General features: G+C 52.2%; 13 protein-coding genes across 13 annotated transcripts; 7 read left to right on the top strand and 6 right to left on the bottom strand.

Moving 5' to 3' along the window:
- Positions 1–1,037: 1,037 nt before the first annotated feature.
- N7498_002550 (cytochrome b5-like heme/steroid binding domain-containing protein) lies at positions 1,038–1,717 on the top strand (the record flags this gene model as incomplete). The annotated part of the gene is made up of 3 exons (XM_058449612.1): positions 1,038–1,156; positions 1,355–1,481; positions 1,553–1,717. 3 exons carry the CDS (start codon positions 1,038–1,040, stop codon positions 1,715–1,717), a joined length of 411 nt encoding a protein of 136 aa, XP_058311956.1.
- A 601-nt stretch (positions 1,718–2,318) lies between these two features.
- On the bottom strand, positions 2,319–3,644 carry N7498_002551 (NAD(P)/FAD-dependent oxidoreductase; the record flags this gene model as incomplete). Its single annotated transcript, XM_058449613.1, has 1 exon — positions 2,319–3,644. The coding sequence occupies one exon, from the start codon at positions 3,642–3,644 to the stop codon at positions 2,319–2,321; it is 1,326 nt and encodes a 441-aa protein (XP_058311957.1).
- A 392-nt stretch (positions 3,645–4,036) lies between these two features.
- Positions 4,037–5,238, top strand: N7498_002552 (MBL fold metallo-hydrolase; the record flags this gene model as incomplete). The annotated part of the gene is made up of 2 exons (XM_058449614.1): positions 4,037–4,772; positions 4,835–5,238. 2 exons carry the CDS (start codon positions 4,037–4,039, stop codon positions 5,236–5,238), a joined length of 1,140 nt encoding a protein of 379 aa, XP_058311958.1.
- Positions 5,239–6,368: 1,130 nt separating this feature from the next.
- Positions 6,369–6,911, top strand: N7498_002553 (YidH family protein; the record flags this gene model as incomplete). The annotated part of the gene is made up of 1 exon (XM_058449615.1): positions 6,369–6,911. One exon carries the CDS (start codon positions 6,369–6,371, stop codon positions 6,909–6,911), a length of 543 nt encoding a protein of 180 aa, XP_058311959.1.
- A 337-nt stretch (positions 6,912–7,248) lies between these two features.
- Positions 7,249–8,317, top strand: N7498_002554 (mitochondrial carrier domain-containing protein; the record flags this gene model as incomplete). Its single annotated transcript, XM_058449616.1, has 3 exons — positions 7,249–7,278; positions 7,330–7,492; positions 7,572–8,317. 3 exons carry the CDS (start codon positions 7,249–7,251, stop codon positions 8,315–8,317), a joined length of 939 nt encoding a protein of 312 aa, XP_058311960.1.
- Positions 8,318–8,466: 149 nt separating this feature from the next.
- N7498_002555 (Arginine permease CAN1) lies at positions 8,467–10,153 on the bottom strand (the record flags this gene model as incomplete). The annotated part of the gene is made up of 2 exons (XM_058449617.1): positions 8,467–9,941; positions 9,994–10,153. The coding sequence occupies 2 exons, from the start codon at positions 10,151–10,153 to the stop codon at positions 8,467–8,469; spliced, it is 1,635 nt and encodes a 544-aa protein (XP_058311961.1).
- Positions 10,154–11,030: 877 nt separating this feature from the next.
- Positions 11,031–12,052, top strand: N7498_002556 (phytanoyl-CoA dioxygenase family protein; the record flags this gene model as incomplete). Its single annotated transcript, XM_058449618.1, has 3 exons — positions 11,031–11,464; positions 11,520–11,747; positions 11,827–12,052. 3 exons carry the CDS (start codon positions 11,031–11,033, stop codon positions 12,050–12,052), a joined length of 888 nt encoding a protein of 295 aa, XP_058311962.1.
- A 92-nt stretch (positions 12,053–12,144) lies between these two features.
- Positions 12,145–13,758, bottom strand: N7498_002557 (Zn(II)2Cys6 transcription factor; the record flags this gene model as incomplete). Its single annotated transcript, XM_058449619.1, has 2 exons — positions 12,145–13,625; positions 13,677–13,758. The coding sequence occupies 2 exons, from the start codon at positions 13,756–13,758 to the stop codon at positions 12,145–12,147; spliced, it is 1,563 nt and encodes a 520-aa protein (XP_058311963.1).
- Positions 13,759–14,112: 354 nt separating this feature from the next.
- Positions 14,113–15,845, top strand: N7498_002558 (FMN-dependent alpha-hydroxy acid dehydrogenase; the record flags this gene model as incomplete). Its single annotated transcript, XM_058449620.1, has 5 exons — positions 14,113–14,140; positions 14,227–14,285; positions 14,367–15,567; positions 15,628–15,701; positions 15,759–15,845. 5 exons carry the CDS (start codon positions 14,113–14,115, stop codon positions 15,843–15,845), a joined length of 1,449 nt encoding a protein of 482 aa, XP_058311964.1.
- Positions 15,846–16,059: 214 nt separating this feature from the next.
- On the bottom strand, positions 16,060–16,329 carry N7498_002559 (uncharacterized protein; the record flags this gene model as incomplete). Its single annotated transcript, XM_058449621.1, has 1 exon — positions 16,060–16,329. One exon carries the CDS (start codon positions 16,327–16,329, stop codon positions 16,060–16,062), a length of 270 nt encoding a protein of 89 aa, XP_058311965.1.
- Positions 16,330–16,899: 570 nt separating this feature from the next.
- On the bottom strand, positions 16,900–20,899 carry N7498_002560 (putative RNA binding effector protein Scp160; the record flags this gene model as incomplete). The annotated part of the gene is given in 4 exon segments (XM_058449622.1): positions 16,900–17,813; positions 17,833–17,865; positions 17,918–20,198; positions 20,258–20,899. The coding sequence occupies 4 exon segments, from the start codon at positions 20,897–20,899 to the stop codon at positions 16,900–16,902; spliced, it is 3,870 nt and encodes a 1,289-aa protein (XP_058311966.1).
- A 1,509-nt stretch (positions 20,900–22,408) lies between these two features.
- Positions 22,409–24,081, top strand: N7498_002561 (putative nucleoside transporter; the record flags this gene model as incomplete). The annotated part of the gene is made up of 3 exons (XM_058449623.1): positions 22,409–22,750; positions 22,850–23,531; positions 23,588–24,081. 3 exons carry the CDS (start codon positions 22,409–22,411, stop codon positions 24,079–24,081), a joined length of 1,518 nt encoding a protein of 505 aa, XP_058311967.1.
- A 338-nt stretch (positions 24,082–24,419) lies between these two features.
- On the bottom strand, positions 24,420–25,498 carry N7498_002562 (uncharacterized protein; the record flags this gene model as incomplete). Its single annotated transcript, XM_058449624.1, has 3 exons — positions 24,420–24,579; positions 24,632–25,188; positions 25,241–25,498. 3 exons carry the CDS (start codon positions 25,496–25,498, stop codon positions 24,420–24,422), a joined length of 975 nt encoding a protein of 324 aa, XP_058311968.1.
- Positions 25,499–27,560: the final 2,062 nt, after the last annotated feature.

Consider the following 27,560-nt stretch of genomic DNA (forward strand, 5'->3'; position numbering starts at 1 on the left):
TTTAGAAAAAACATTCAAAAACATACCTAGCAGGAATAAAAAGATATCGAGAAAGACGTTTACCAACGGGGTCTAAAGAAAAAGCCTAGGAATGGAGATTTAGCCCGCTTACACCATCTTCTTGCTCCCCTTGTACACAAAAAGCCAAGGCCATGGACATTCAGTACCAGGAAATGCCGGGGAAGGGAATTTCCTGGAGGATCGACTTTAATTCCGCAGAGGCGGAGACGCGGGTCTTGGGCCCAGCCGATCCCGCACGCGTTTCCCGAAAAGAGCCACCGGGCCAACTCAGCCTCGGGTATTGCACGATGGCACTTGCATCTGGCACTTCTGGCATTTGGGTCGGTTCAACGCTGCACACTAAGGGCTGTCAGCAGATGGCCGGGTTCCGAGATTTGCAAGTGCCCTACCCCAGTTGCCATCGACATCATTGAATTTCACAAGATAGCACATTTTCATATGCGCCGAGGATCTAATAAGCGGCCGCTGATTCGCCCAAACCGAGAACGTCGGTCGGGGTTGGATTCTTCACGCTGACGATGGACTGGGTGTCAGATGTAGACTTCCCTAGGTAGATTTGCCCCTCAATCGGTGCATAGCCCCGGCTATGGCCCCGTACATGTAGCTGCCGTAGATATCGGGGGGCATTCACGGGTGAAGAGTCCCTGGCCAGTCCATTGTACCTGGCCAGTCCATTGTACCTGGCCCACCGCGGAGACCGCCCAGGTGCACGTCCCGGGCACATCTTTCTTGGTCTTCGGCCCTCTCTACTTTCTCTCCCTCCCTCTGCTTCTTGTCTCTCTAGATATCTCTGCTTTTTGCCTGTTCTCTCTTCCTCCACGTGAGTTCCCCTTGGTCCCCAGTCCCACTCCAACCCCAGTGTCCCTTTGATGCCCCCTGTCGGCTTTTTCACTACCTTCAGAGACTCCGACGGGGACACAGAATCACCCTCGGACCCTCCCCCCTCCCACTGTGACCAGTGGCCGGATTACCCTGCTAATATCTGCGATCGCATTTAGTTCTCTTCACCATCCACCATGTCTGAGTCCAAGGAATTCACCCTCGCGGAGGTCACCACCCACAACACCAAGAAGGACCTGTACATGGTCATTCACGACAAGGTCTACGACTGCAGCAGCTTCGTCGATGAGCACCCGTACGTCACTACCACTCTTCTCGCTCCTCAACGAATCCTTTTCCCCTCGCGAGAAGCTTGCGACGAGTTGCTTCTCCTATCGCGAGTCCCTGCCCCTATCGCAAAGCCTAACGGCCAACTTGGCCTCATCAGGCTTCCTACTCAAATCCCTCGCCACATCCGACCATACCTGACAAGCGGCTGACAATTTTCCTACAGCGGTGGTGAGGAAGTCCTTCTGGACGTCGGTGGCCAGGACGGTTCTGAGGCGTTCGAGGATGTCGGCCACTCCGACGAGGCGCGTGAGATTCTCGACGGTCTGCTCGTCGGCACCGTGAAGCGCATGGTACGCATTCCTGTCTAACGTTTCGCTACGGCTATATCATATCGCGAATTACATATACTAACACCCACCAGCCCGGTGACCCCGCCCCCAAGGCTCAAGCCACTTCCACCTCCTCCTCTTCTTCCTCGTCTTCCTCCGCCGGCTTCGGCGTCGGCCTGTACGCCGTCATCCTCATCGGTGGTGCTATTGCCTACGGTGCCTACAACTACCTCCAGTCCCAGCAGACTTCGCAGTAGACGGGAACTGAGAGGGGAGGTGCATTGGAAAGTGTGGGGTTCTCGGAGAGGGGAAAATGAGGAGACCGTTGGATACCAATATTTTCTTGGAAAATTGGTGACGGCGCGCTAGGAAATAGAGTCTGCGGGGATGTGGAATTTTTATCTATAATCTGGGCTTTACTCCGGGATTTCCTCTCATGTCAGATTTTCTTTTGTTTCATTTTTTTTTTTTGTGGATTGATTCCTTTTATGCCCCGTGGACTTGTTTGCTCTGCTATGCTCAAAACCCAGCATGAAGTCAATTGCTGTTTGATTTGTCGGGTTTGCATCGAGCGTTGACTTCCCCGGGCGGAAATCGTTGCTCCTTTGGGCGCTTCCCCTTCAGGAAAGCCGGCACGGGCTCCGTTAGCCGTGAGGGGAGAGATAGAGGCGCTTCTTTCTGTTTCTACGCATATATTAATAGACCGATATTGAGTGGCTGATCATATAGCTCCGTGAGGGGTCTTTCTCTAAAGCGAACCCGATAGAATCTGGATCTGATAATCTGAGGGCTTGTTACCCAAAAGTGTTTGTCTATTTCCAAACTCCGTGCAGTCATAGTACATGAGGTATTTTGAATCTAACTCTTCCAGCCCTTAGGTCCAGCCCATTCGCCCTTCACCATGGATTTGTAGTACACCCAGGGGAAGAAGTCCTTCTTCAGGTAGTAGAAGGCGCGACGTGGCGTGGCCTGGTTGATGCCGAACCAGTTGCCAAATGTCTCCTTGGGCACGCCGCCGTACTTGAACTCCGCCAGGAGCACCTTGCCGTACTCGGTCAGCAGCGGGCAGGAGGTGTATCCGTCATAAACGGCATCGGGCTTCTTGCCCTCCATCGTCTGCAAAATGTTGTGGACGAGCACGGGCGCCTGTGCGGTCACGGCTGCGGCGGTCTTGGAGGTGGGCAGGCTGGACGCATCACCGGCTGACCAGACGTTGGAGAATTTCTTGTGCTGGGTGGTTCCGTCGTCGACGTCGACGAAACCTGCCTCGTTGGCGAGCGGGCTGTTCTTGACGAACGCGGGGGCTCCCATCTTCGGCACCACGTGCAGAAGATCGAACTGCTTAGTCGCAGACTTGCCCTCGGGGAGAGCGAAGGTCGCCTTGTTGCCGTCGATGGAGACCAAGTCGTGCTGGAAGAGGGCGTTCACGCCGCGCTCCTGCTGCATGGCCGTCAGAGCGTTGTTGTACTTTGGCACACCGAACATGACCGGCATGCCAGTCGCGAAGTTGATCTTGATGTCCGAGCTGGCTGGATTGGAAGGGTCATATCGACCAGCGCGCTTCCAGTGGTCCAAAGCCAGCCACATGATCTTCTGCGGCGCGCCGGCGCACTTGACAACGCCCGCGGGATGGGTGAAGTAGGCGTTGCCCTTCTCCAGCTTCTGAATGGTGCCGAAAACTTTGCTGACAGTGTCGTAGCCGTAGATGGAAGAGACGGGCGAGCTCTTATCAGCCAGAGCCTCTTGCAGACCCTTGATGTTGCCCCAATTGAGGGTAAGACCCGGGGCAACGATCAGCTGCTCGTAGCTGACGCTGTCGCCATTGCCCAGCTTGACGCTGTTCTTCTCGGGTGCGAAAGTCGCCACGCTGTCATTATAATACTTGAGCTTGGGATCAATCAAGCTTTTCATAGGGCGACGCAGCTCCTCTTTGGTCTTGAGACCGCCGCCCACCAGGGTCCAGCCCGGTTGGTAGTGGTGGAACTCGGCAGGGTCGACAACCGCAATGTCGTCCTGCGAGAACTTGCCCGAGTGAAGCAGCTGGTGGCTGATCGCCAGGCCGGCAGAGCCGCCGCCGACCACGACGACTTTGTGATTGCGCGCAGAAGCAACGGGTGCCTCTCTCGCGAATTGACGGATGCTTGGCGCCGCGCGGGCAGCCTTTGTCGCGTTTCGACTGAACATTATGAATAGTAAGTTGTTTTCATGGGAAGGAATAAATCATCGGCAAAACAGGAGATTTAAATGGAGCTGATGATGTGATCGAACGCCTCGGCCGTGATCGACCGCCCGTAACTTTACGCAATACATCACGCTTACCGCCCCACTCGGGCTCTTGGAAGCTACCTTAATCAATTTCCATTCAATCAAGATGTGTTCTCTCAATGTCACCGAGCCGGCAGGGGAAATTTACGGTCGCCGACTCAGTGGCAACAATCGGCGACAATCGGCGACCAAGGGGTTTCTGGTAGAGCCCGACGCCTCCCCCGGACTCTAACCTTAAATATTTCAATGAATAACAGCGTCTGATAACGTCGTCTCTTCAATCCTCTTGATATTAACAGACACAGTTCATGATGAAATCCCTTCAGTCCATTACCCAAGGCGTGCAACGTGCGCTACCCGCACGGTGGATGCAATCAGCGGCTATCCCTTCAGCGGTTGGCCACAATTCTATGCGTGGAAATAATGCCGCCTTCTCCCAAGCATCACCGAGAAGAGCCCTATCGTCCAGCAAGGTACTTGCACCCGCTTATAAGCTTCGACCGCAAGGTATTTCTTCCAGTCGCCAGAGACCGCCTCAAGGTCAAGCATTATACACCACGAGCACCGCTAAACAACCAACCATTCACAACATCTACGAAAAAGTAACCGGAACGTGGCAGTACATTGTCGCAGATCCTTCAACATCAGCAGCAGCCATCATAGACCCCGTCTTGAACTATGACCCCGCCACACAAGCTATCACCACTCAATCTGCAGATGAATTACTCTCACTTGTCCAAGAAAAAAGGTACAAGATCGAGAAAATTCTCGAAACACACGCCCACGCCGACCACCTAACGGCATCCGCGTATCTCCAAAGCCGACTGGCTCAGATACAGAACTTCAAACCACCAATCGCCATCGGCAAGCGCATCGACCAAGTCCAGAAGCTTTTCGGCAAGCGCTACGGACTCGACGAAGACGAATACACCAACGTCTTCAACAAACTGTTCGACGACGATGAAACATTTTCCATCGGCAACCTGACCGCAAAAGCAATCCACCTACCCGGCCATACCGTCGACCACCTGGGATACCAGATCGGAGGTTAGCATCGAAACACTCCCAAGACCTTTCACCTATTCACCAAAAGACTAACGCATACTCAGACAATGTATTCTGCGGCGACTCCCTCTTCCACGCAGACATCGGCACCGCCCGCTGCGACTTCCCGGGTGGGGACGCAACACAGCTATTTCAATCAGCCCGCAAGCTACTAGAGCTAGAGGACCACGTCAAGATCTGGCCCGGGCACGACTACCCGCCCGAGGGGCGGGAACCTACCCCATGGATGAGTGTGCAAGACCAGAAGAAGCTGAACAAGCATCTTCGGGATGCCATCTCGCAAGAGGAGTTTGTGGCTATGCGGAATGAGAGAGACAAGGGACTTAATGCGCCCAGGTTGCTGCATCAGTCTTTGCAGGTCAACATAAGGGCTGGTAGGCTGCCGAAGGCTCACGAGGGGTTGAGGATGTTGAGGCTGCCGTTGAAGTTGGGGAAGTTGGAATGGTAGATTGGGCCTGAGTGTTGGTATTTGGGAGAATATCGCCGATTTATCTCGTCAATAGCTTATCCATATTGGCATCGGTTAACGAATTTTGTTGAAGATTGTAATCACGTCTTTTCATTCTTTCAGACACTAGATTGAAAATATGAAAATGTTGATTCGCTTCCGAGTCCTGTCCTGCATTCAAGGAGGGTTTCCGAGTTGTCTTGCTGGTTCATCTTAATGTTCATAGCATATCTATTTTGTGATCTGTTGATTAGCTTCGTTGAGCATCATTCTGACTGTGTTCTCAAGCGTTGAAACTAGATCTCGATTTATTTCTGGACCATGTCTCGCTCTCGGAGCTTTCATCGCCCGATTTATGGTACTGCACGTAGTATATTCCCATCGCAGTCGGCACACTTTTTCCAAACAAACCATACGGAACATGATCTCACATGTAGCAGACTTGGTATCTAACAGAACGCACTAGAGTAACACAATACCTGTATCTTAACGATGATGCCATCATCTCTCGCCCGAGTGGCCCATTTCTCGCCCGAGTGAGGCTTTCTCGTCCGAATGGCCCTCATAAACGCAAGCCAGTGGTCTGATTGACCCCAAACACATATATGAAACTCCATAAGAACCACGCAAGACGAGTGAGATAGAATGTAAGTGTCAGAAGACTCGTTCGTATAGGAAAAAACACGGAAACAACGCGGAGTCGTCCAGTGTATAGTCCAGGCCGGTGGGTCATGATCGGCCAATCGGGGACTTGGAGTGGCGGACTTGTCGGCGATGAAACGTCATGGCCCCGTTCAACTCCGCTGGGAGCTCTCATTGACGTCGCTAACAGATAGGGAACTATGGGGAAATACGTCGAAAAAGAAAGAGCTTGTCTATTGGTGAAGGAGCTTTACTAGCTTTTATTCAGCTCGGCGAGAAAGGGTACCGAGTCGCCGTTCATAGCTTGTTTACGGGCACCAACGCGGCCAAGGATGCAATTCGAGTCGCATAATTCTCGTTCTCAACGGTCCTCGTCCCCGTAATCCGCCGAATCACCATTGATTATCTTCCCTGCATAGACGTTTCGCATGAAACCCACTCATCCATAATATATTCTACAGTATCAATCCCACCTTTCCTTCGCCGACATGGCTTCCTCCTTGCGCCGCATCATCCCTGCGCGCATCGCAAACACAGGCTCGCAGCAGCGCGACCATCATGCCAACGAGCGCACATTCCTATCATGGACGCGTGCGGGCCTCGGCTTCGCGGCTATGGCGCTTGCTCTGGACCGTCTAGACGCCATGGACAAGTTCATCACCCAGAAGTTGGGCGGAGCGCTCATGGCGCCCCAGCAGACGGGGGTACCTTCCCCTCACGAAGAGAAGCAAGAGAAGCCTAGCAAAGATAGCAAAGATACGAAGCACGTTTCAGACCCGAAGCATTCTCATCTGCAAACCATGGGCCCTAGGGTGATTTCTCAGGCCTTGACTGCCACTCGAATTTGTCAGTTCCTTGGGGTTTGGTGTCTCGGATATGGCTTCTTCCGATACTGGTCGATGAGGCGGTATTTGATGATGGGACAGTTCGTTCCTGCGTTTTGGGGACCTGTTTTCATGACTGTTGGAAGCTTTAGCGCGTTTATGATGTTGGGGTTGCAGATGGATCAGAGGCATTCTCACCATTCGTGACGATGTGCGGGCATTTTCGGATATTGATTTTGTATATAGATTATAGATATTATAGAGGGGGTCTGGATATGTAGAATAATGCAACTTCATTGATTTGAGAACAAAGCGCTCAAATGGCACATGCAACCTTAAGAATATGGCAACGATCGGGTCCCGCGGAGCCCGCCAACCATTTGGTGTCCAGGCAACAAATCACAAATTCACGCGAAACTATCTGCTACGAGCATTTGACTTTGCTTCAAGATTTCAATAGCCTAACTGGGACCGTTTTTATTCGCCATTCACTCCTTCGCTTTTCAACAACTTTGCCCCGTCACCCCTGGAAGGGCCCCAGGCCATGGCTACCGATCCAGTGAACATCTTTTTGGTATGTAAAATCAATTCATCAGAGAGGATACACTGACAGTTTTCTGAATAGGCCAGCACAGCTACTACGCTCTCACTCGACTTCTTGATCCACCCATTGGACACGATAAAAACGCGTCTTCAATCGCGAGAATACATCAGCTACGCACGAAGTACGAAAAATAATGTCCTTAGCCATCCTAGAATTTTTCGAGGTCTCTACCAAGGATTTGGCAGTGTGCTAGTCTCTTCATTACCAGCTGGCAAGTCATCGAACCAAGAATTTCAATACAGAGCCCTGCTGACTCGCTACAGGCGGGGCGTTCTTCATCACTTATGAGAATGTCCAATCAAAACTTGCTGCCTTGGGCCCAGTTCTCATGCCCTACCAACCAAGTACCTATCAAGTAGCCTCTGACTTTTGCGCAGCTTCCGTCGCGGAGGCCGTTGCATGCGTTTTCTTTGCTCCGGCCGAGGCGTTGAAGAATAACGCGCAAATGATTCAATCAATATCTTCAGTACCAGCGTCAGCAAATTCTCAGAGCCATAGGGCTTCTGGTGTCCAATTTGCATCAATTCAAGCGTTCAAAAAATTCAAGAACATCAAGCAACTGTGGAGCGGGTACTTCGCCCTTCTGGCACACCATTTGCCCTACACAGCCATTCAAATGCCCCTTTATGAGGTTTTGAAAGGCCATATGGCCCAATCAACCATCACTCGGCCATTCTTGTTGCCCAGTGACAAGAGCCCTGATAGGAAATACTCCCAAGTCGTTGGTAGTGCCATGATTGCTAGCGTGAGTGGTGCAATCTCGGGTGGAATAGCCGCGGTGCTCACTGCACCCACAGACATGGTAAAGACCAGAGTGAACCTGGATGCACCTAACCAGAACCTTCCACAAAAGAGCCGAATCATGCATGCTGCGCGAAACATCTTCATAACGGAAGGCTTCCGAGGCTTTTTCCGCGGGTGTGGCATCAATATCTTCATGTCTATTGTTGGTTCGGGTATGTGGTTGGGCCTTTATGAAGGCACGAAATCTTGGCTGAGCTATGACTAGCCCTGCACTCTCTACTATTATCACTGTACAATACCCAAAGCATTTCTCAACTCTGTCTTAATAGCATCAATCTCCAACTCAATATTGAACAATATGGTACATAATGTAAAACATCCCGGAATATCTTATCTACGATGACTTTCTCTTCATTAACCAGTGATCCAAAGCCAGACTTTGCCATACCAAGTGGTAGGCACCGTTGTCTCCCAATATTCACTTTCAATCTCGAGACGTCCGGTATCAAGATCGGCTTGCATGGGAGACACCAGTCTGTCACGGAACATGATCTTGTGTCCAATATACAGCACAGCAAACAGAATAAGGCTGACATATGCAATGAAAAAGCTCTGCACGCTAAATGTAGGAATCCACGCGGTAAAACCTTGGGTCAACATGATGAGGACATTGAAAAACAGTCCGTAATATGCGAGGAATGGTTGAAACGGTGCTTTGTAAGGTAGCAGGTCTCGAGACATTTTACGGGCTTTCAGAGCACGCATGAACGCAATGTGACAGACGTTGAGGGACGCCCACAAAATAAATCCTGCAACTGCGGTGATGTTTAGCAGCCAGTTGAAAACGGTAGAACCGGAGTTTGAAACGTTCAAGAAACCGAGAAGACCAAATGCGGAGGTTGCAACCACTCCGTAATAGGGCACGCCTCCTTTGGTGGTCTTGTTGAAGAAGGCGGGTGCGAAGCGTTCGTGCGCGAGTCCGATCAACATTCTACTGCCACTGTAGATATTCGCGTTGGCGGCAGAGAGAACAACGATCAAGAGGACGGCATTAATAAGACTGGGTAAGACCTTGATCCCGGCCAATTTCGCAGCGATGACAAAAGGTGATGCCGCTGCATTTGATCCCCCCGAAAGAAGTTCCTTGTTATCCGACGGCACCAGAAGACCGATGAAAAACACAGAGAGAACGTAGAAAAGAATAATCCGAATAAACGTCGTCCGAATAGCCTTAGGAACGGTCTCTCGTGGATTTTCACTTTCACCCGCAGCAAGGCCAACCAGCTCGGTGCCCTGGCACGAGAAGCCGGCTTGAATAAGAACCGCCCAGAAGCCGACAAACTTGGCTGTTGGACCCGGCGTCACCAGGTAATCGGCAAACGGGCCTGGATGCACCCAATTATGGAAGCCGAGATATCCTTGTTGACCAACACCGGCATCCACACAAATGGCGAAAATTATGAACCCGATTACCGTCAATATCTTGATACTGGAGAACCAGAACTCAAGCTCGCCGTAGAAGTTGACCGGGAGGAAGTTGAGCGCCGTGATCAATACCCAGAATACCCCGATGAATATCGAAATCTGGATAGTAGAGTCCCAGTATTGGATGATTAGTCCCGTCGCCGTGAGTTCCAGAGCAAAAGTGATTGCCCAGGAGAACCAGTATATCCAGCCCATGGCAAAGCCCAGACTGGGATCTACCAGTCGCGTTGCGTAGGAGGTGAACGCTCCCGCAACTGGGATATAGGTTGCAACTTCTCCCAGAGATACCATGACAGAAAACACAACGGAGCCGATGAAAATATAGGCGATCAGTGCACCAACGGGTCCTGCGTTTGCTAGAGCTGTGCCGCTTCCGATGAATAGACCGGTGCCAATTGTGCCGCCTGTACGTAGTGAGCGAGCGTTTCCACGGGGAATCGACTTCAGTAGGCTCACCGATTGCAATCATTTGCAGGTGTCTGCTCTTCAGCTTGCGCTTCAGCGCTGGCATCTGCCTTGACTCTCGTGGAATATCATCGCTACCATCACCGAATTGGTCGAAGGCTTCCTTAGATTTGCCCACGGTGGGCTCTTTTAATTTGTCTTCAAAAGCCATCACGTAAAAAAAAAAAAAAAAAAAAAAAAAAGGTCCAGCTTCTGGACTTCGTGGCCTCTCTCTATACGTGACTCATATAAATCTGAACGTAGAAATCAGTGGCTGTTATCCATATTCAAACACATGACTCACGATGCAACTCTTTGCATGAAAGCTTAAAGGTGGATTCAAGTACCGTTGTTAGGTATGACGATCAAGTGGACCTCTGAGACTGGGTCTTTGTTATTGTGGGACAATTGATGCACTACCCCATACCAATTTCTTGAATTATGGAGTAAGAAGAAAAAATCGAGTGAAAAGCCTTTTAGTTTGGTAGTAGCGAGGCGCTATCTAAATCCGACCTAGAGCAATCCGGGATTGCGGCATGGCCTTTTACCCCGCAGGAACTTTCTCAGCCGGGCTGTCAGATCTGGCTTAGCCTCACAACCCCCTACGATTTGGGCGAATCCTCTTCTCTCTTTTTCGCCCGGCCTGCCGTATCGAGTTAAGATGGGCGGCAATCATTAAGCCAGTGTAACGTTGAGTTTATAGGTTGCCGTTCGTCGGCACCTGGCGACGGGAGCCTCCGAGCTGGCTTTCTCTAGCGACCTGTCTAATTTAGGTTAGCCCTATCTTGTACCTTTGATTTAGCAGCGACGTATTTTGGTGAGAATGGTGGAGCGGCTTGAACTATCTTTGATAGTATTGGTCGATGAAAGACGGAGCAAGCCTTGGGGCGTGATTTCATTACTATTCAGAATTCGAAATCCGGTCTGGGAAATAATATCAATCGAGGTTTCCATGAAATATAAAGCCAGATGCATCCCTCGTGGTTAGTTCCACGTTTTGTTTTGGTCACCGTAAGACAGCGAGTTGTCCTGGGCTCCCTATATCCACCATGATTGCTCCAACAGACAAAGCTTCCATTGTTCGGCTCAACGCCTCCGATCCCTCAGTGACACCCGACAAAGCCATCGAAATCATCGAACGCGATGGCGGAGTCATCATCGAAAACCTCATCTCACGCGAAGAGGCGGAGCAAATCAAACGAGACTTAAAGCCACACTTTGACAACGATATACCCGACAAATCCGGCTTTTTCCCGTCAACTACTCAGCGCGCAACTGGCCTGTTAGGTATCTCTGACGCATGTGTGGATCTGGCATGCAATCCATTCTACATCGACGTTGCGAATAAGATGGTGTCGTCGCATTTCAAATACTGGAGGGACGACCACCAGGTATCTTGTACCGGCAAGCCTATCATTTCTTCCACCGTTGGATTCCGGGTAAACCCTGGTGGAAGACAGCAGGTGTTGCACCGTGATGATAGGTACGAATCCTATTCTCGGACTAAAAGGCAGTGACAATTACTGATTATTTTGAAGTGACTATCACCCTACCAACGAAATGATGCCTTGTATGATCGGGTGTGTTACGGCATTGACCAAGACGACCAAAGAGAATGGTGCCACTATTGCTATTCCTGGATCACACTTGTGGGGTCCTGATCGCCGGCCCTACAACGAGGAGGCTGTTCCCGCCGAGCTGGAGCCCGGTGATGCATTCATCTTCTTGGGAAATACTTATCATGCCGGTGGGGGTAATACCACCAAGTAAGCCAGTCACCCTTTCCTGAGTGCTGCTGAGCCTGGTATCCAGAAATTTCTAACAGACCTCCCCTTCCGTGTACAGAGACGAATATCGCGAAACAGTCGGCATCTTCCTCTGCAAGCCAACACTGAGACCTGCCGAGAACCAGTTTTTGATGGTCCCGCTAGAGCGAGTAAGGCAATTGAAGCCCCAGGCTCAGAGATTGCTGGGATACGGGGTTTGCGATCCTGGGGTTGGTTTCATGAATTACCAAGACCCAATGAGGGTTCTTTTTGGAGTGGAGGATGAAGAAACTTATGATATGTGATGACTTGTACGGAAATATGATTTAGTGATTCGCTGATTGGAGCTTTATAGTCCTCGCTTTGTTCAATTATCACTATTCGAGATTGAAATGTCTTAAAATACAAAGAATGATCCGATCTCTTGCTCGTTGAGTCGCGCGAATTGAATCCAGCTTTCGTGTCCGTCGCTATCACTCTCCCAGAAAAGGCGAAGGAATCGCAAGGCGGCATGATTGCACCAGAATCCAGTCGTGACTATAGACTGCAGGAAAAGGGTCTCAATGTGAGCTTGTCGCCATTTGCCATTTTGGCTTTCAGTGCCAACGATGAAAAGAGGAAAGAAAATATCGTGGGCGAACGTTGGCCCTGGCTCGGTTGTTGCAGATAGAATGGTATGCCAAAGAAGATCAACGTATGACCGCACTGTCTCGGCCGTCTCTATGTGAGATGTAAGAGCTTGGTAGCTGTAGATAAGACAGGCGTGATAGTGCGCTTCTATGATAGCGCGAAACCGCTTTCGTTTGACTGCTTCCTCTTCTGGAAAAGATGAAATCAACACCGTAGCTCTACTGTACGCCGTCTCGAGCTTCGCATGCCAATACCCCATGTTGGCTTGCACGGGACCATCGCTTCTGTCGAAACGCGCATGATGAGACCTTTCGGCCACCGTAATCTCATTGGTCAAAGACGTGAAGTCCCAGAAATGGCCATCAAACACCGAAGGCCAGGTCATCATCACACTAGGATCCAGTTCTACCGTAAAGGTCGAGACGTTGCCAAAAGTCTCCAGATCAATAACTTCCTTGATCAGGAATTTGGCTATTGTGTCCTCGGAATGCTCTCGCATACTTTTGAGATGATGCCTTTCGATGATAGCATGGCACGCACGAAGATGGAGCTTCCAGTCGGTCGAGCCCGGAATGTGCAGTTCTCCGTAACAAAGAACAAGCATTGAGGCGAGCATCTCGACTAGAGAGAAATCGAGGAAGCCTTCCCCGACCGAGATGGAATTTACAGAACGCTCAATTTGCATCTTGTTACTCAGAGTTCCGACGGCTTCATTTCGAAGACGCTGATTGATTTGCAAGTGAGTCGAAGATCGCTCGAATTCAGCGCAAGTGGCAGATAGATGGGCCGCTGCTAGACCCAGGATTGCCAAGCGGAGACACGCAGATCGTCGTGCTAGAGGTAGGACGAGACTCCTCCATGGATTACTTGGACCGTCGATCCAGGTTAAATGAGAAGCGACGTTGGTGAGGAAGTGTAAGAGCAGCTTGTCGCAAAGAGAACGTGATAGCTGCTGGTTTGCGAGCTCCGAATCCCTTATTAAATGCGAATTATTTATCAAAATGCCTTGAGGCGACATGGCCAAGCCAGGATTGGGAGATGAGACATCTTCCTCGTCAGTCACGGAAGGAATGTTCTCTACAAGTGGTAACCGCTTGCCGGTGAGATATCCTCTGCTGGCCACGCCCTGGTCCCATCTCAGATGAACGAGAGGGAACCCAGAGCAAGAGAGACCGCGAATAGAGCACTTGTAACAATGTGGCATAGACCGATCACATTTGATACGGCGCGTACTGCACTGGCGGCAATCTGGGTTACATCAGTTTGCATGTTTTGGTCGTTGCACGTAAGGGAACTTACCCTTGTCCGCTATCTCGCGATCCGACGGCAGGGAATCTATGCGAACATTCCTTTTCGTCGTTCCGCCGCCAGTTGGCGCCATCGTGGCGATCGAACTCGGCGGGTGAGAGACTGCTCGGTTGCATAAACGCATGGCCGAAGTCGGTTGCCTCACCCGATCGATAACCCCCACCTTTCCTCCGACACTATCTAGACCCCATCCATCGCTACACGGTCCCCGAACGGGGCCCCACCAAGTACCAAGTGCCGAAAAGGGCAACAGTATCCCGCTCTGCTGATGAACCCCATCCGCGTCGCTTTCTATTGGTTCATTCATTTATCTTCTTCACCCCCCGGTGCCTATATCGGCCTCTCCTTCACAGGCATCCTAGGAAGGGCAATAGGATCTATCAATATTGATACAGGTGTTCTGTCTTGATTTTAACACCCGTTCAACATGGGGAAGGTTTTCGATGCTGCAGAAGGTCCGTCAACCCCAATGCTATCCCAGTCTTGCTTGACTCTCCGTCAACGTTTTGTCTATTATCAGACCTGGCTAACTCGATTCCAGTGGCTAAACACAACTCTACTGAGAGTTGTTGGGTTATTATTCATGGGAAAGTCTACGATGTGAGAATCAAGTCTGGCTTGTTTAAAGGCCAGCTGCTGCAACTTACGCCGTTGGAAGCAAGAAGCTAATGTCACCCATAGGTGACCGACTTCGTCACTGACCACCCGGGCGGTGCCAAAGTCATCCTCAGACTTGCAGGCAAAGATGCCACCGACGAATTCGACCCAGTCCATCCAGAGGGCACTCTCGAGGAGAACCTCAAGCCCGAGGCATGTCTTGGAGATGTTGACCTTTCAACAATTCCCAAGAGTGAGCCCGAGCCTGCACCTCAAAGCAACGTTGAAGAAATCCCAGTCCAAAGTCTTCTCAACATGGATGAGTTCGAAAAGGTGGCCACTGCCAAAATCAGCAAGAAGGCATGGGCGTACTATTACTCCGCAGCCGACAATTTGATCACCAAGCGATTCAACACGGAAGTATTCCGCTCGATCCTCCTACGCCCGCGAGTCTTTATCGATTGCACAGAATGTAACATCAGCACGAAATTGCTGGATAACCAAGTTTCCATGCCGATCTATGTTTCCCCCGCAGCTATGGCCCGCCTAGGACATCCAAGCGGAGAAGCCGGCATCGCAGAGGCATGTCGTAGCTTCGGAGCGATGCAGATCATCTCCAACAGTGCGTCGATGACACCAGAGCAGATCGTCACAGGCGCGTCGCCGGAGCAATCGTTCGGCTGGCAGCTATACGTCCAAGAGGAACGAAGCAGGAGCGAGAAGATGATAGCGCGAATCAACAAGTTGTCCGCTATCAAGTTTCTCGTGCTAACTCTCGATACCCCCGTCATGGGCAAGAGAGAGGATGATCTCCGCGGCGGCAATGTCATCAACGAGATCACCGAGATCAAGTCTCCCGAAGTTTCACAGAACGCTGATGAGAGGGCGGTGTTCCAGGGTCTCGATCCTACCCTCAATTGGAAGGAGACTCTTAAGTGGATTGCGAAGCATACGAAGTTACCCGTTGTTCTCAAGGGTATCCAGACGCATGAGGATGCTTATATTGCATCATTACATACGCCTCAGGTCAAGGGCATCATTCTTTCGAATCATGGTGGCAGGTCTCTTGATACTTCTCCCCCGGCTGTTCATACTCTTCTTGAGATGAGAAAGTACTGTCCCGAGGTGTTTGATAAGATTGAGGTTTTGGTTGATGGAGGAATTAGGAGAGGAACTGATGTTGTCAAGGCTCTTTGCTTGGGTGCGAGGGGTGTAGGTATCGGACGACCTGCGCTCTGGGGATTGAGTGCTGGAGGTGTGGACGGTGTCAAGAGGACACTGCAGAGTAAGAGAAGCTCTATGCCTTTTTTCCCCCCATGGCGGAGTGTGCTAATCAGACTTACAGTCCTGGCTGATGAGACTAGGACTTGCATGCGTTTACTAGGCGTGGAAAAGGTTGATCAACTCGGGATGCAACATGTACGTCTACCCCCACCCTTCTAGGTACTAAATGAAGAGCTAACGAGTGATTTTTAGATCAATACCCGGTTAATAGATCAACAGATCTACGATGGGCCGTCCGGGCTCGAGTCCATTCGAGCGGAGTTCCGATCAAGGCTCTAGCCTTGTCTACTGACTGAAACGACAACGGTAGAAGAATGATGCATCAAAGCAAAGTGGGATATAAAGGATTCCTAATCCTGACTATGCAAACCGCATTCTTGCCCACGGGCAATAAAATTATACAAGAAGCCGCCCATCATCGCCCATCGGGGGCCTTCCTCAAACCCCCAGTATCCATCCAACGAACCTGAAAGCCAGGCAGAGTCAAATCCCTCTATTTCCACTGTCCCGCATTCTCAACGCCCTTCGCAACACTCTTCGCCCCACCCTCAAGCCCAGTGCCACCCGAGCTCAACGCATCACCAACAGGCTTCCCCGCACTCTCCGTCGCGCTGTTGATAGTATCGCCAATCCCGCGGGAAGCGGTGCCCGCCACGCCGCCCACTGTACGCGTGACGCCGCCGACGGTGTTGCCGAGTGTAGAAGTGACCCATTTGGCGGCGCCTGTTGCGCCTTGGTCCGAAGGGTCGTTGCCGACGGGCATGTTATAAGTTTTGTTCTGGTGTTACGGACGTGGTTTGTGGGTGTGTTCTTGTTGACGAGAGACTATAGAAGTCGATGGTTTGTGTTCGTATGAAATCTCTTGAATAAGAATGCAGCTGTTAAATGAAGTATTCCATACTAAGCACCGAGGGGGCTGTGTGATATACTCCGCCATGCCAAATGGTATGATGTCATTGTTTACGCGAATGATGGGTGTGGCTGCAAATGTGATTAATCGTCGTCATTTGACTAGTAAAGACTAACCCACGAGGGTGGCAATACTGCTTAATCTAGTTGAGTTTGATAATGGGTGATTAGCCTGCTGGGTTTACAACGTCAAAACTACGACCTTGGAACCGGGGAATAGAGAAGAGAACATTCTTTTGGAATAAAATAAGATATACTAAGTACCACGGTGATGTAGAAAAGAAGTCACAAATAGGCAAAAATTCCCTGCTCCCTCGCTAGCAGGAATGAAATGTGTATGTCAAGTGTCAAATGTCAAGTGCAAGTATAAGTATGTTCTGTCGTCATTTCTCACATCGACGATCGCGAAAATTCACAAAGAAAATCACCGAGCAGAGCCGTTCAAGCCATTCTGCACAGCCTCCAGGATCATGTTCTTGGCCTCCTCCAGGCCGGTGGAGCTACCCCGGATCTCAATAGCCTCTCCGCGAGCCTGGTCCTTGGGCACGTTGATACGGCAGCCGGTCTTCTTGCGGATCGCGTTGATCTGGCTGCCACCCTGGCCGACGACGAAGCGGTAGGTCTTGGGGTCGGGCAGGATTAGGTAGCCTGTGGCGGACTGCTGAGTCGCGGAGGCGATGGCTTTCTCGATCGCGGCGCGGGCCTTGGCGACGTTCTCGGGAGAACCGGTCAGAACCCAGGGGAAGGGAGTGGTGTCGGCATCCACGGGAGCAGAGTTGTCAACCACGTTCCAAGAGTGAGCGTCCATATCTGGCTCGTCGGTGATCAAGGGCATGGCGCCGTTGGCAGCGCCACGGGTCGACTCGGCGGGCCGGTTGGGTACGGAGCGGCCGGCGTGATCAACGGTAACCTGATAGTCGCCGCGCAGACGGCGGAAGAAAGCACCGTTGTCAGCGATGACGTGGTGGAGGTGGCTCGGAACCTCGACGGTCTCCGCGTGTTGCTCCTTCAGCATGCTCTGGACGTGCTCCTTAGCATCAGCGACGGCGTTGCTGGGGCCCTTGAGCTTGACATCGGTACGACCAGAGCCCTGCTTAGGGATGTCCAGGGTAACGTTGAACTTGGACTCGATGCCGCGGCGAGTGTCACCTCCACGGCCGATGAGCATGCGGTGTTGGGAGGTTGGGACATCGAGAACCTCCGTTACTTGGTCCTCACGCTCCTTGACAAACTCTTCAATTGCAGTAATAATGCTGTCGACAATCTTTCCATTGCCCTCCAGGCGGATGGTAGACTCGGCGCTATCAGGCCCGGGGGAAGCGGACCATACGAGCAGCACTGCCATCGTTGGGACCACCGGCATCGGTCACAATCTTGCGGATGTTGGCACCTAATAGATATTAGCAACAGATACAAGGAAAATGCAGAGAATAGCAACTTACCACCGCCGCCAATCAAGGCCTTGTGGTACTTCTTGTCCACATCGATAGACTTGGTAACAGTGGCATCGAATTCAGTAGCCCGCTGCTGCAGAACCTTCTTAGCATCGGCGACCTGCTGCTTAGTACCCTTGACACGAATCTGGACACGACCAGATTCGTCTGGCGCATCATTGGCACTGGGAACGTCGATCTGAGCACCGGTGTCGGCACGGAGCTTGTCCATCTCACGGCCACGCTGGCCAATCAGCGAAGCAACCTGGCTCTGGGCCACAGAGATGTTTGCGCTGTGAGAGTGGTCAATAACCCACTGCAACAGACTGAGGATCTCATCACGAGCCTGGTCAGCGCCCTTGCTGGGACCCTTCACCAGAACCTCGTCGGCAGCTTGTTGAGGACGGCCAGCGCGAACAACGCCGGCGTCGCTGCCAGTCTCGGTGACGGACTGGTCATCGTTGGGGACAGTGGCACGAGGGAACTGAACCCGAACTGAGTAGCGGTCCTGGAGGCGGTTGACCTGGTTGCCGCGCTGTCCGATCAGCTCACGATGATACTGGGCGGGAATCTTGAGGACGTGAGTGCTCTCGTCCTCCAGCTTCTTGCCCAAGTTGATGATGCGCATACGAGCAGCATCCGCCTTGGCCTTGGGTCCCTTGACCTCGACCTTGCCGTTCTCCACCTTGATATCGACATCGAACTCCTCGCGCAGCTTGTTGATGTTCTCGCCACGCTTGCCAATCAAGAAGTTAGCGTATTTCTGAGGGAAGTCGAAGGTGGTGGTGTATCCGCGCTCCAAATCGTCCTTTTCCTGCTCGACAACGAAAGCATCCAGCTTGGCAGCCAGCTCGGCAACCAAACCAGAAGGCCCTCGAAGGGTGATCTGAACCTGGTCACCGTGGGGTTCGCCAACAATGGCACGCACTGGGATGCTATCCTCGCCCTTGGCATCCTGCTCGCGGATGATGAACCGCCGGGCCTTGTCCTGGTATTTCGCAGGGATGGAGACCGACTGGGCAACAATATCCTGCTGGTTTCCAAGAGCGTTCAAAAGGTACTCCTGGGCCTCTTGCAAAGACTTCTCAAATGCCGCGACCTCCGCCGGGGAGGGGCGCTGTCTGGGCACCTCAAAGTTGGACGCGGTAGAAGATGGGCCTTCATAGACAAGAACAACCTCGGGGCTCTCAGCATCATCGGGAACTAGGAGGTGGACACCATAGTCACCCTGGATCCGCTTTGCGCTTTGGGTACGCAGGTGGGAGTGGAAGTAGGGGTCCACAGGGACATGTCGCAGACGGGACGGCGGGTAAGCCTGCACCAAGTTCATGATATCAGAGCGAGCACGGATAGTATTCTTGCCATCACGGGAATAGACCTCCCAGCTGACAGGACCATCGACACTCGCGGGGAGTGCAATGTGCGCATCATAAGCCGACTCCAGTTGCTTGATGATCTGGCGCCGGCGAAGGTACTCAGTCAAGGCGCGCGCATGGGCGTGAGGACCAGCGGGGGCATTGAGGTGCTGACGAGACAAATCAATGCTCGCCATTTGCATGCTGGTTGCGAGATCCATAGCATGGTTGATACCGGCCTCGATCTGGGCGAGCGGGCCAGTGATGGTCAGGAACTCGCTCTCATCTGACGCGGGGGGCATAACAATGGCACATCCGGTCTGAGCAAGGAATTGGTGCAAAGCATCAGCCTCGTTTCCAAGGATGAACTGGTGCTGACCACGGTTAATGGCCAATTGGCGGAGAGTCAGCTTGCGCTGCAATTCAGCAGCCATGCGTTCAATTTCCGCGCGCGCCTCCTGGGCAGCGGCGCGCTCTCCAGAGATGAGGATGTGCTTATCAGCAACAGGGACAAATTGCACCTGGCCAGGGTGGGCTTCCTGCGGAGGCGGCTGCGAGGTCCAGGTGTCGTAACGCGGCACGCTAACCTGCGCCTTGGTGCGCTCTTCAATTTCACGCACAGTAGCATCATGTGCACCAGCAATGAAGGGGAAGAACTCCGGAGGAATTGTCTTCAAGCGCAAGCTCATGCTTGAGCCACGCTCCTTAACAATCGCCTCAATCTCACGGCGCGCCATCTCTGCAGCAACCGCATCACCCTCAATCAACACATCAATGGTATCGCTGTCGTCGTCATCGGCGGGAGAAGCGTCATTGTCGGCACGTGGAACTTTGACACGGGCACCGGTGCGGGTCTGGATATCCTGAACAACGGCACCCTGGCGGCCAATGATGTGAGCGCGTGCAGAGGTGGGGATGGGAACGCGAACGGATTGCTATTTGAGAAAAAAAACATTAGACCGAGAGACACTTTATCAGGACACTTCGTGCATACCTTAGATCCAACTTGTTGGGCCACCTCTTTGAGAGCCTGACGAACAGAGTCCACGGAACCCTTGCCTTCGAAGATAATGGACCCACCGGGGCCACCGCGCATATCAACAGTGGCCTTGGATCTCCGGGAGATGTCGCGGAGGATATCCCGGAGGGGCTTCTTTAGCTGCCCGCGCGGCTGCATCTGGGACGGCGCCAGGCGAAGTTGTTCCATGTGCTTTCCAGGGAGTGACATGACTCGGGGAAGGTTCGTAGGCTGAGCAGGCTGGCCATTGGCAACGGTCGCAGCCGCAGAGGGTTTCTTCGCACCCCATGTGGCCGCAGCGGGGGCAGCAGGCTTGGGTCCGCTACCCAAGGCAGGGAACAACTCGTCAGATTGTACGTCAAAGGCCGGGGCCTTCTTAGCGGCGGGCTTCGGGGCGGGGAACGGAGTTGCCGATTCGGCCGGTGTCGACTCTTCTAAAACTGTGGCGGGAGGAGCGGGCTTTTGGTCGTTGACGATAGAAGACGGAGGAGGGTGCTTGAGGTCCTCTTCGTCCACTGCATCTTCGACAGTGGGCTTGTGGGCCTCGTGCTGTGCCTCTAGCATGGCGGCAAGAGACTTGGAGGAACCGCCATTGGTAGCGGGCGCTTCGGCAGCCATGGTGAGTGGGATGAATTGACCGTGAGAGAAACCGGGATGATCGACGAGAGGAGCTGCGCGGAGGTAGACGGCAAATCAAAACTGGTCCGAATCAGTATTGCGACGGGAACAAACCACCCGGCATGTCGGGAAACAGACAATGGGCAGCATTGAGAAGGAACTTACGGATCGAGTGCTATCCTTATGAATTGATGCCAGGGAGCGGTCTGGTGCCCAAATTGAAACTTGGCTTGAGGGCAATATCCCCGGGAAATGGGGTAGAGTGGTCTAATGGGGACCGGAATTAGGTCAAATACCCAGAAGAATGTACAGAGACACTGAATGAACAGAGCTCTGAGAAAGAGAAAGGGGAAGGGGAAGAGAGCAAAGGGGGGGAGAGAAGAGGGGGAGGTGAAAGGTGGAAGGTGGTAGATGAGGTCGAGAACCCCAGAAGTACACAAAGTGACCGAAAAGGCCAGCTCGAGGGTCCGGGGGAGATTTCTCCGTACCCGATTACACGGCGCCAACTTCAACCGCGTTCTACCATAATTGATCTTCACTCGAAGCATTTCTATTTACTCGCTCATGTGGCCAATCGACTTTTCTGAATTGGTAGATGTCACCTCATCACCACGGGCCAACCGTGCCAGGACTCGACAGTGTCACATCATCCTCTCCACCACGACCAAACAACCCAACATGTATGATCCAATGGCTCGGGAGTCACCATCTTCGTGGAATAGTCTCCGTGAGGTGTTCAAATCACTGCTTACCAAAACGCTTGGACGCCACGCCACGTGCCCAAGCCGGCCACACAGCCTCTACTGGGTGAGACACCGGTATAAGGGATAGATATCACTGGCGGCCCCGTGGGCACATGATCGACTCCAGAGTTCTATCGACCCTGCTTATACCACCTCTTGCTCGAGGAGCCCCGTCAGAGCGAAATTTATCAGAGGCATAAATTCATGGGCGCAAAGTTGGCATCCTAAGTCAGTGGCAAATTTAACACCGTTGACCAGCATGAAATGCTGGCTACTGTATGCAATCGCCGTGTGATTATAATCCATGGCTCTATCTAGCCGGTTTCCGATCACCAAGCTTAAAAAAAAAAATCGCAGAAAAACAGATCGAATCGGGTGTTCTCAAGCACATGCTCCCCCCACCTGATAAGGAAAGAATTTTCATCGGACCGCCGAAGCTTAACCCCATTTGTACTTCACTCGAAAGCTTACGGTGCTGACTGGTCTATGAACACACCCTAGACCAGCCACAATTGACTATACTCAAGTGTATAGCTCGTACTCCATATATTGTTGTCAAATGCAACTCACTGCTCCTTCTATCATCCATAAATAAACAAGTCCCAAAGGGAAAATAAACATGGCCACCGGCGATAGGTGACCCACACGACCCCCAGTGGCAGATTCTCCGAGCAATGGGCGCTACTTCGACCGTTAGATCCAGCCTCGTGGGCAATTGCGGAGATTTTGTCTTTTGTCTTTTACCATTCCCTCGCACTCGGGCAGCATGGACTTCGATCATGAGCAGAATATAGAGAAGAAGCTCCAGCCCGTGGCTGTGACACCGGTCGACGATGAACCGGTCAAACCGCGCGGTTTTTTCGCGAAAATTCGCTACTTTGAAGAAGTACTGGACCGCAAGCTGGGAATCGAATCCCACAGTCTTGATCGCGTGCATCCCGAGAACCGAAACTCGCCCAGTCCCTTGGTCATGGCCTTTATGTGGGCTTCAGCAACGATGAATATCAGCTGCTTCAGTACGGGCTTTTTGGGGAAGCAGTTTGGATTATCGCTGGGCGAGACGATTCCTATCGTGATCTTTGCTACGCTGTTGGGCGCTATGGTGACGGTGCGAATTCCTTTCCCTGGTGTCTGGGCTCTCAAGGCAGTGCAAGTGCAGAAAGAGAAATTTGTGTGTTTGCGGAAAACTTACGCTGGTCGATTTTAGGGTTGGTGCGCTACGATGGGTCCTGGTACGGGCCTGCGCCAAGTCGCCATCTCGCGCTACTCGCTAGGTTATTACCCCTCGTCTCTCATCGCCTTGCTCAATGTGATTGAGCAGCTCGGCTGGGCCTCTGTCAACTGCATCACTGGCGGATTGGCGCTCAACGCCGTCTCTGACGGACATGTCTCAATCGCCATCGGCGTCGTCATCATCGCCTGCGTCAGTCTATTGTTCAGCTTCGTCGGACTACGCGGCGTGCTACTGTACGAGAAGTACGCGTGGATGATGTTCTTCGTCATCTTCATGATCATCTACGGAGAAGCTGCCCACCGCGCCAACCTCTCCGCTCCCCAGACTGTGACGGGCATGACCAAGTCCGGGAACGCGCTCAGCCTGATCGGTGTGATCTACGGATCCAGCGCATCGTGGAGCTCCATCGTCTCCGATTTCTATGTGCACTACCCCGTCGACACGTCCAAGGTCAAGATCTTCCTGTACACCACCCTCGGTATCACAATCCCCACTTGCATCGGCATGCTGCTGGGTGCTTGCATCAGCTCGGCTCTTGACACGAACCCCGAGTGGGCGGCCGCGTACGACATAGGTATTGGCGAGATCCTCAAAACCATCATCTACCCAACCGGATTTGCCAAGTTCCTGCTGGTTCTCCTGGTCTTATCTGGAAGTAAGTTGCTATCTGTGATTTCATATGTACCTCTGACACTAACTTCGCCCTTGCAGTCGGCGTCAACTGTATTGCGATCTACTCGGGTGCACTGTCAGCTCAGCTCTTTGCGCCCCCGCTCGCCAAGGTCCCGCGCGTGTTTTGGTCGTTCCTGGTCTTCGCCGGTATTCTGGCTCTCGGCATTGCCGGTCGTGATCACTTGCTCGATGTGCTGGAGAACTTCCTCTCTCTGCTCGGGTACTGGAATACTTCATTCTTCGCGATCTTGTTCATTGAGCATTATTACTTCCGTAAAGGAAGTCTGGCTAACTATGATCTTGATGCGTGGAACACCCCCTCTAAGATGCCTGTTGGCTATGCCGGGCTGACGGCCTTCCTGTGCGGTGCGGCAGGATGGATTGTGGGGATGGTGGAGACGTACTACGTCGGTGTGCTTGCGGCGAAGATCGGTAAGGACGGTGGTGACATTGCCAATGAACTGGCTCTGGTCTTCACTACCATCTCCTATCTCCCTCTCCGAAAACTGGAGCTTCGCTACGTTGGACGGTAATGGTTTCAAGTTTACAAAAGCATGCTAAAATTCTGCATACTGGATTAAAAGCAAACGAAGTTAGAACGAAGGAACGAGCCGTATTCACCATCTCTAATTAACATGTCATATAATGTTTGAAATGTTCATGAGCCCAATGGGCTAGATTATTATTAGTATATTCTGTCTTTGCACTTTAGCCAACCTTAGTGGCGGAACGGCATGGGTATCGAAAATGAGTGCACTACTCTAAAGAAAAGTATGGATCCCCAACCATGGACAGATAGAAAAGAAAGTAAGAGCCTCGCACCCAAGGGCGATATGTATAATGAGGCAGAAGAAATATGAACGGGGAAAGCTTAAGCGGCCTTGACGAATGGCCAGCCGTTCTCCCAGCCGAGCTCGTTCCAGGCGTACATGTAGCCCGAGTTGCCGGCCTTGCCGCCACCCTGCTTCTCGGCCAGAGGGTAGTAGTGGTAGTACATCACAAAGCCAAGGTTCTTGTCGTTGATAACGCCACTATTTACTTGTTAGATATTGTTTGTTTAGGGAGACTGTGGAGTTGACTTACGGTCCACCGGGTCCAAAGACCTGTCCGTGGCTGGCGAGAAGGAGCGTGCCGCCAGTCTTGGTGCAGTCAACGCCATCCTGGTCAACGAAGCCACCAGTGCCGCTAGTGGAACGGCAGACGCGGATGTGGTACTCCTCGCCTTGGGGAGGATAAGTAGCGGTGTATCGGCCAGCGATACCGGCGCAGTAAAGGAGGTAGTAAAAGTCACCGTTCTGGAACATGAAGGAGCCCTCCTCGCGGTGGTTGAGGGTCTGGTTGAAGGAAAGCTGGTGGGCAGGAGCAGAGGCGGCCTTGAGAGGGCTCTCCATCTCAATCTGCTGGATATCATTCCAGAAGGAGCCGAAGTTGAGGTAGTTCTTGCCGCCAATGCTAATCCAGTTGGGGTCGATCCGGTTGTAGTTGCTGTTGGCCGGGATGCCGACAGAGCCGTGATCGGTCCAGGAGCCGGGTTCCAAAGTCGTCGAGGTAGCCACGCCGATTTCAGAGTCCTGGGTGCCGGTCTTGGAGAGGGCGTAGTACATGTAGTACTGGTTGTTTTGGAAGTGCACGTCAGGGGCCTGGTGCTGTTTATTAGTAATGGACATTTTATATATAGCCGGGTCAACATACCCAAATGTCAGTACTGCTAACGTCGTCGAGCTTGATGATGGAGCCCTTTGGCAAAGCAGAGCCCACGTCCTTCCAGGGACCCTTCACGGAGTCACTCGTCATAGTGTTGATACCGGTTCCCGTAGCAAAACGGAAGTACTTTCCATCCGAGTGACGCTGGATCATGGTAGGGTCGTGTGTCCAGCAATCACCAGTGCAGGGACCCCGGTTGGGGTAGGCACAAGCCAACGCTATGAAAAAGAAGAACAGGGCAAGCATTATGGCGATCGAAGAATAGGCTGCCGGGTGGTCGAAGGGATTAGTCGCGATGATAATTCTTTTAGACCGGCGGAATGAGCTCAATTTAAGTCGACTCGGACCGTCTTGATAAAGGCAAAAGTCACGCAGATATCTTCTTGGAAAATGCATCTTCTGCCTTGATGGGAGGCCTTGGGAACCCCACCACGCCAATCACAGACTGATCGTAGTATACATTTGGTCCTATGAATGTAAGGCACATGTCATTAGTTGGGCTCCCGACGTGGCTCGAACGCCACAAAGGGGATAGTAGCGGAAGGATGTGCGCCTCTAGGGAGATTCATTCAGGATGATGACGATCATTGACAAGCTGGGGAATTGGAAAACAGACGCAAGACCCGCACGGCGAGATCATTGCAATCAACGGTAAGTGCCGATAATCCCTTATGTGATGTCTCGCATCTGCAAACGCAGCCTTCGCCAGACTCGGGCAATCTCCCCACAGCAACCCCCCACAAACCCACACGAATCTAAGTCGGGATTCGTTTATGCAGATTATGGTGTGCGTGGACAGGGGTTAGGAGTGCATGACTCGCAATAAGGCATTGCGCAAGTTCCTTGAGACCCACATTCTCCCTTCGAGGGCGTATCGTGGCAGGCAAGGGAGATCGGCCCTTTGTAGCACTATTGAATTTCTTGTCTTTTTTCGGACTGCACCTTTTTTGGTTTTTTTTTTTTTTTTGGTTTTTCGCTGCCATGCCAATGAAGGCAGCAGAGCTCTACATTGTAGGTCATATGCACCGCGGACATTTAGTCTTCCTTTGGATCCCGGCCGCAGGGGGGCGCCTCAAGTCCGGTGAGGCTGATGATCTGCTCCCATGTGGGACTCGGTCGGATCCAATAAGCCGCTAACTCTACCGGTGCGCCCAGGATCTACACGATGTGGCTGCGGATCGGGTTCGCAACGGTGTGGAGTCCTCCCGGTAGAAAGTGGAAGATCAAGGCTTCGATCACCCTTTCAATAAGGATGGCAATCATCGTCAAGTGAGAGGACGCTCACAGGGCTGAGAGAGGGGTTTGTGAAACCGAACATCAGGGACAGAAAGGGACAGAAAAGGACCCAAAGGGCAACCAAATCCGAGCGGAGCAAAAACGCGCAGACCCTGCCCAACCTGGCCCAGATGCAGGGGAACAAAGGTTGAAAGCAGAGACCGACGGCTGACCCCGGTTCTCACCGCGACTTCGAACCTCCAACTGTCTTCTCCAAGATTCGAGGCTCCTCGATACTAGCCCGCCCCGACCTTGGCTCTCGTCATTTAGCATCTTGCACCTCAAGAGATCGGGCTTCAAGACCCATAACAGCCCCGACACATCAGCCATGTCCCCATCCCCCTCATGCCCCAATGACCCCTCATCGGGATTTGGAGCTGGAAACTTAAATCCCCATGGTACTTTTCACTTGTTTGCTTCGCCCCCGGCATATCCCCTCGCCGAAGTTTACCCCAGGCTGTTCCCCTAGACTACATCATGAGTCAATTGCCCCTACTGTCTGACACCGCTAAGGGGACTGGGCCACTTTGAAATAGAAAGATCCGAGTGTCAAGGCCAACGTACGTGGGCTGCGCTCATTGATCATCTGCAGCCTTAAGGTTCTCAGGTTCGAGCTGCACCGGCACGTAGCTTCTAAGGGAGGTTCTGAGCCTTAAGAAGGATCTCCCGCATTATTGAGACATGTCGTCGGCTCTTTGAGACAATATCTGGAGCACCTGGTTCCACGTTGTCAACGCATTCCACACGTATAAGCTTGTTTTAAATTTGTGGCTTCCGCTGAACATGGCGCGGGAGAGGCGCCATACTGAAGCTTGGCCTGGCTTGAGCCAATGAAACTGCGGAATCTGATGTTCTCTTTTGAGAACCTGGTTCAAAACTCGGCTGACGATACGTGTGTTTGATTATCGCAAAAAGAAGATAGGGTGATAAGATAAATGGCACCCAAGTGAGCTCAGGGAACACGGATAATTATCGCGCAGTCGAACAATATGTCACCTCTGAAAGACGAAAGTACCTGCCTAGGTACGTGGCC

The sequence above is a fragment of the Penicillium cinerascens genome, assembly GCF_028974065.1.
Source record: "Penicillium cinerascens strain IBT 15544 chromosome Unknown contig_1_segment0_segment0, whole genome shotgun sequence".
NCBI lineage: Eukaryota > Fungi > Ascomycota > Eurotiomycetes > Eurotiales > Aspergillaceae > Penicillium > Penicillium cinerascens.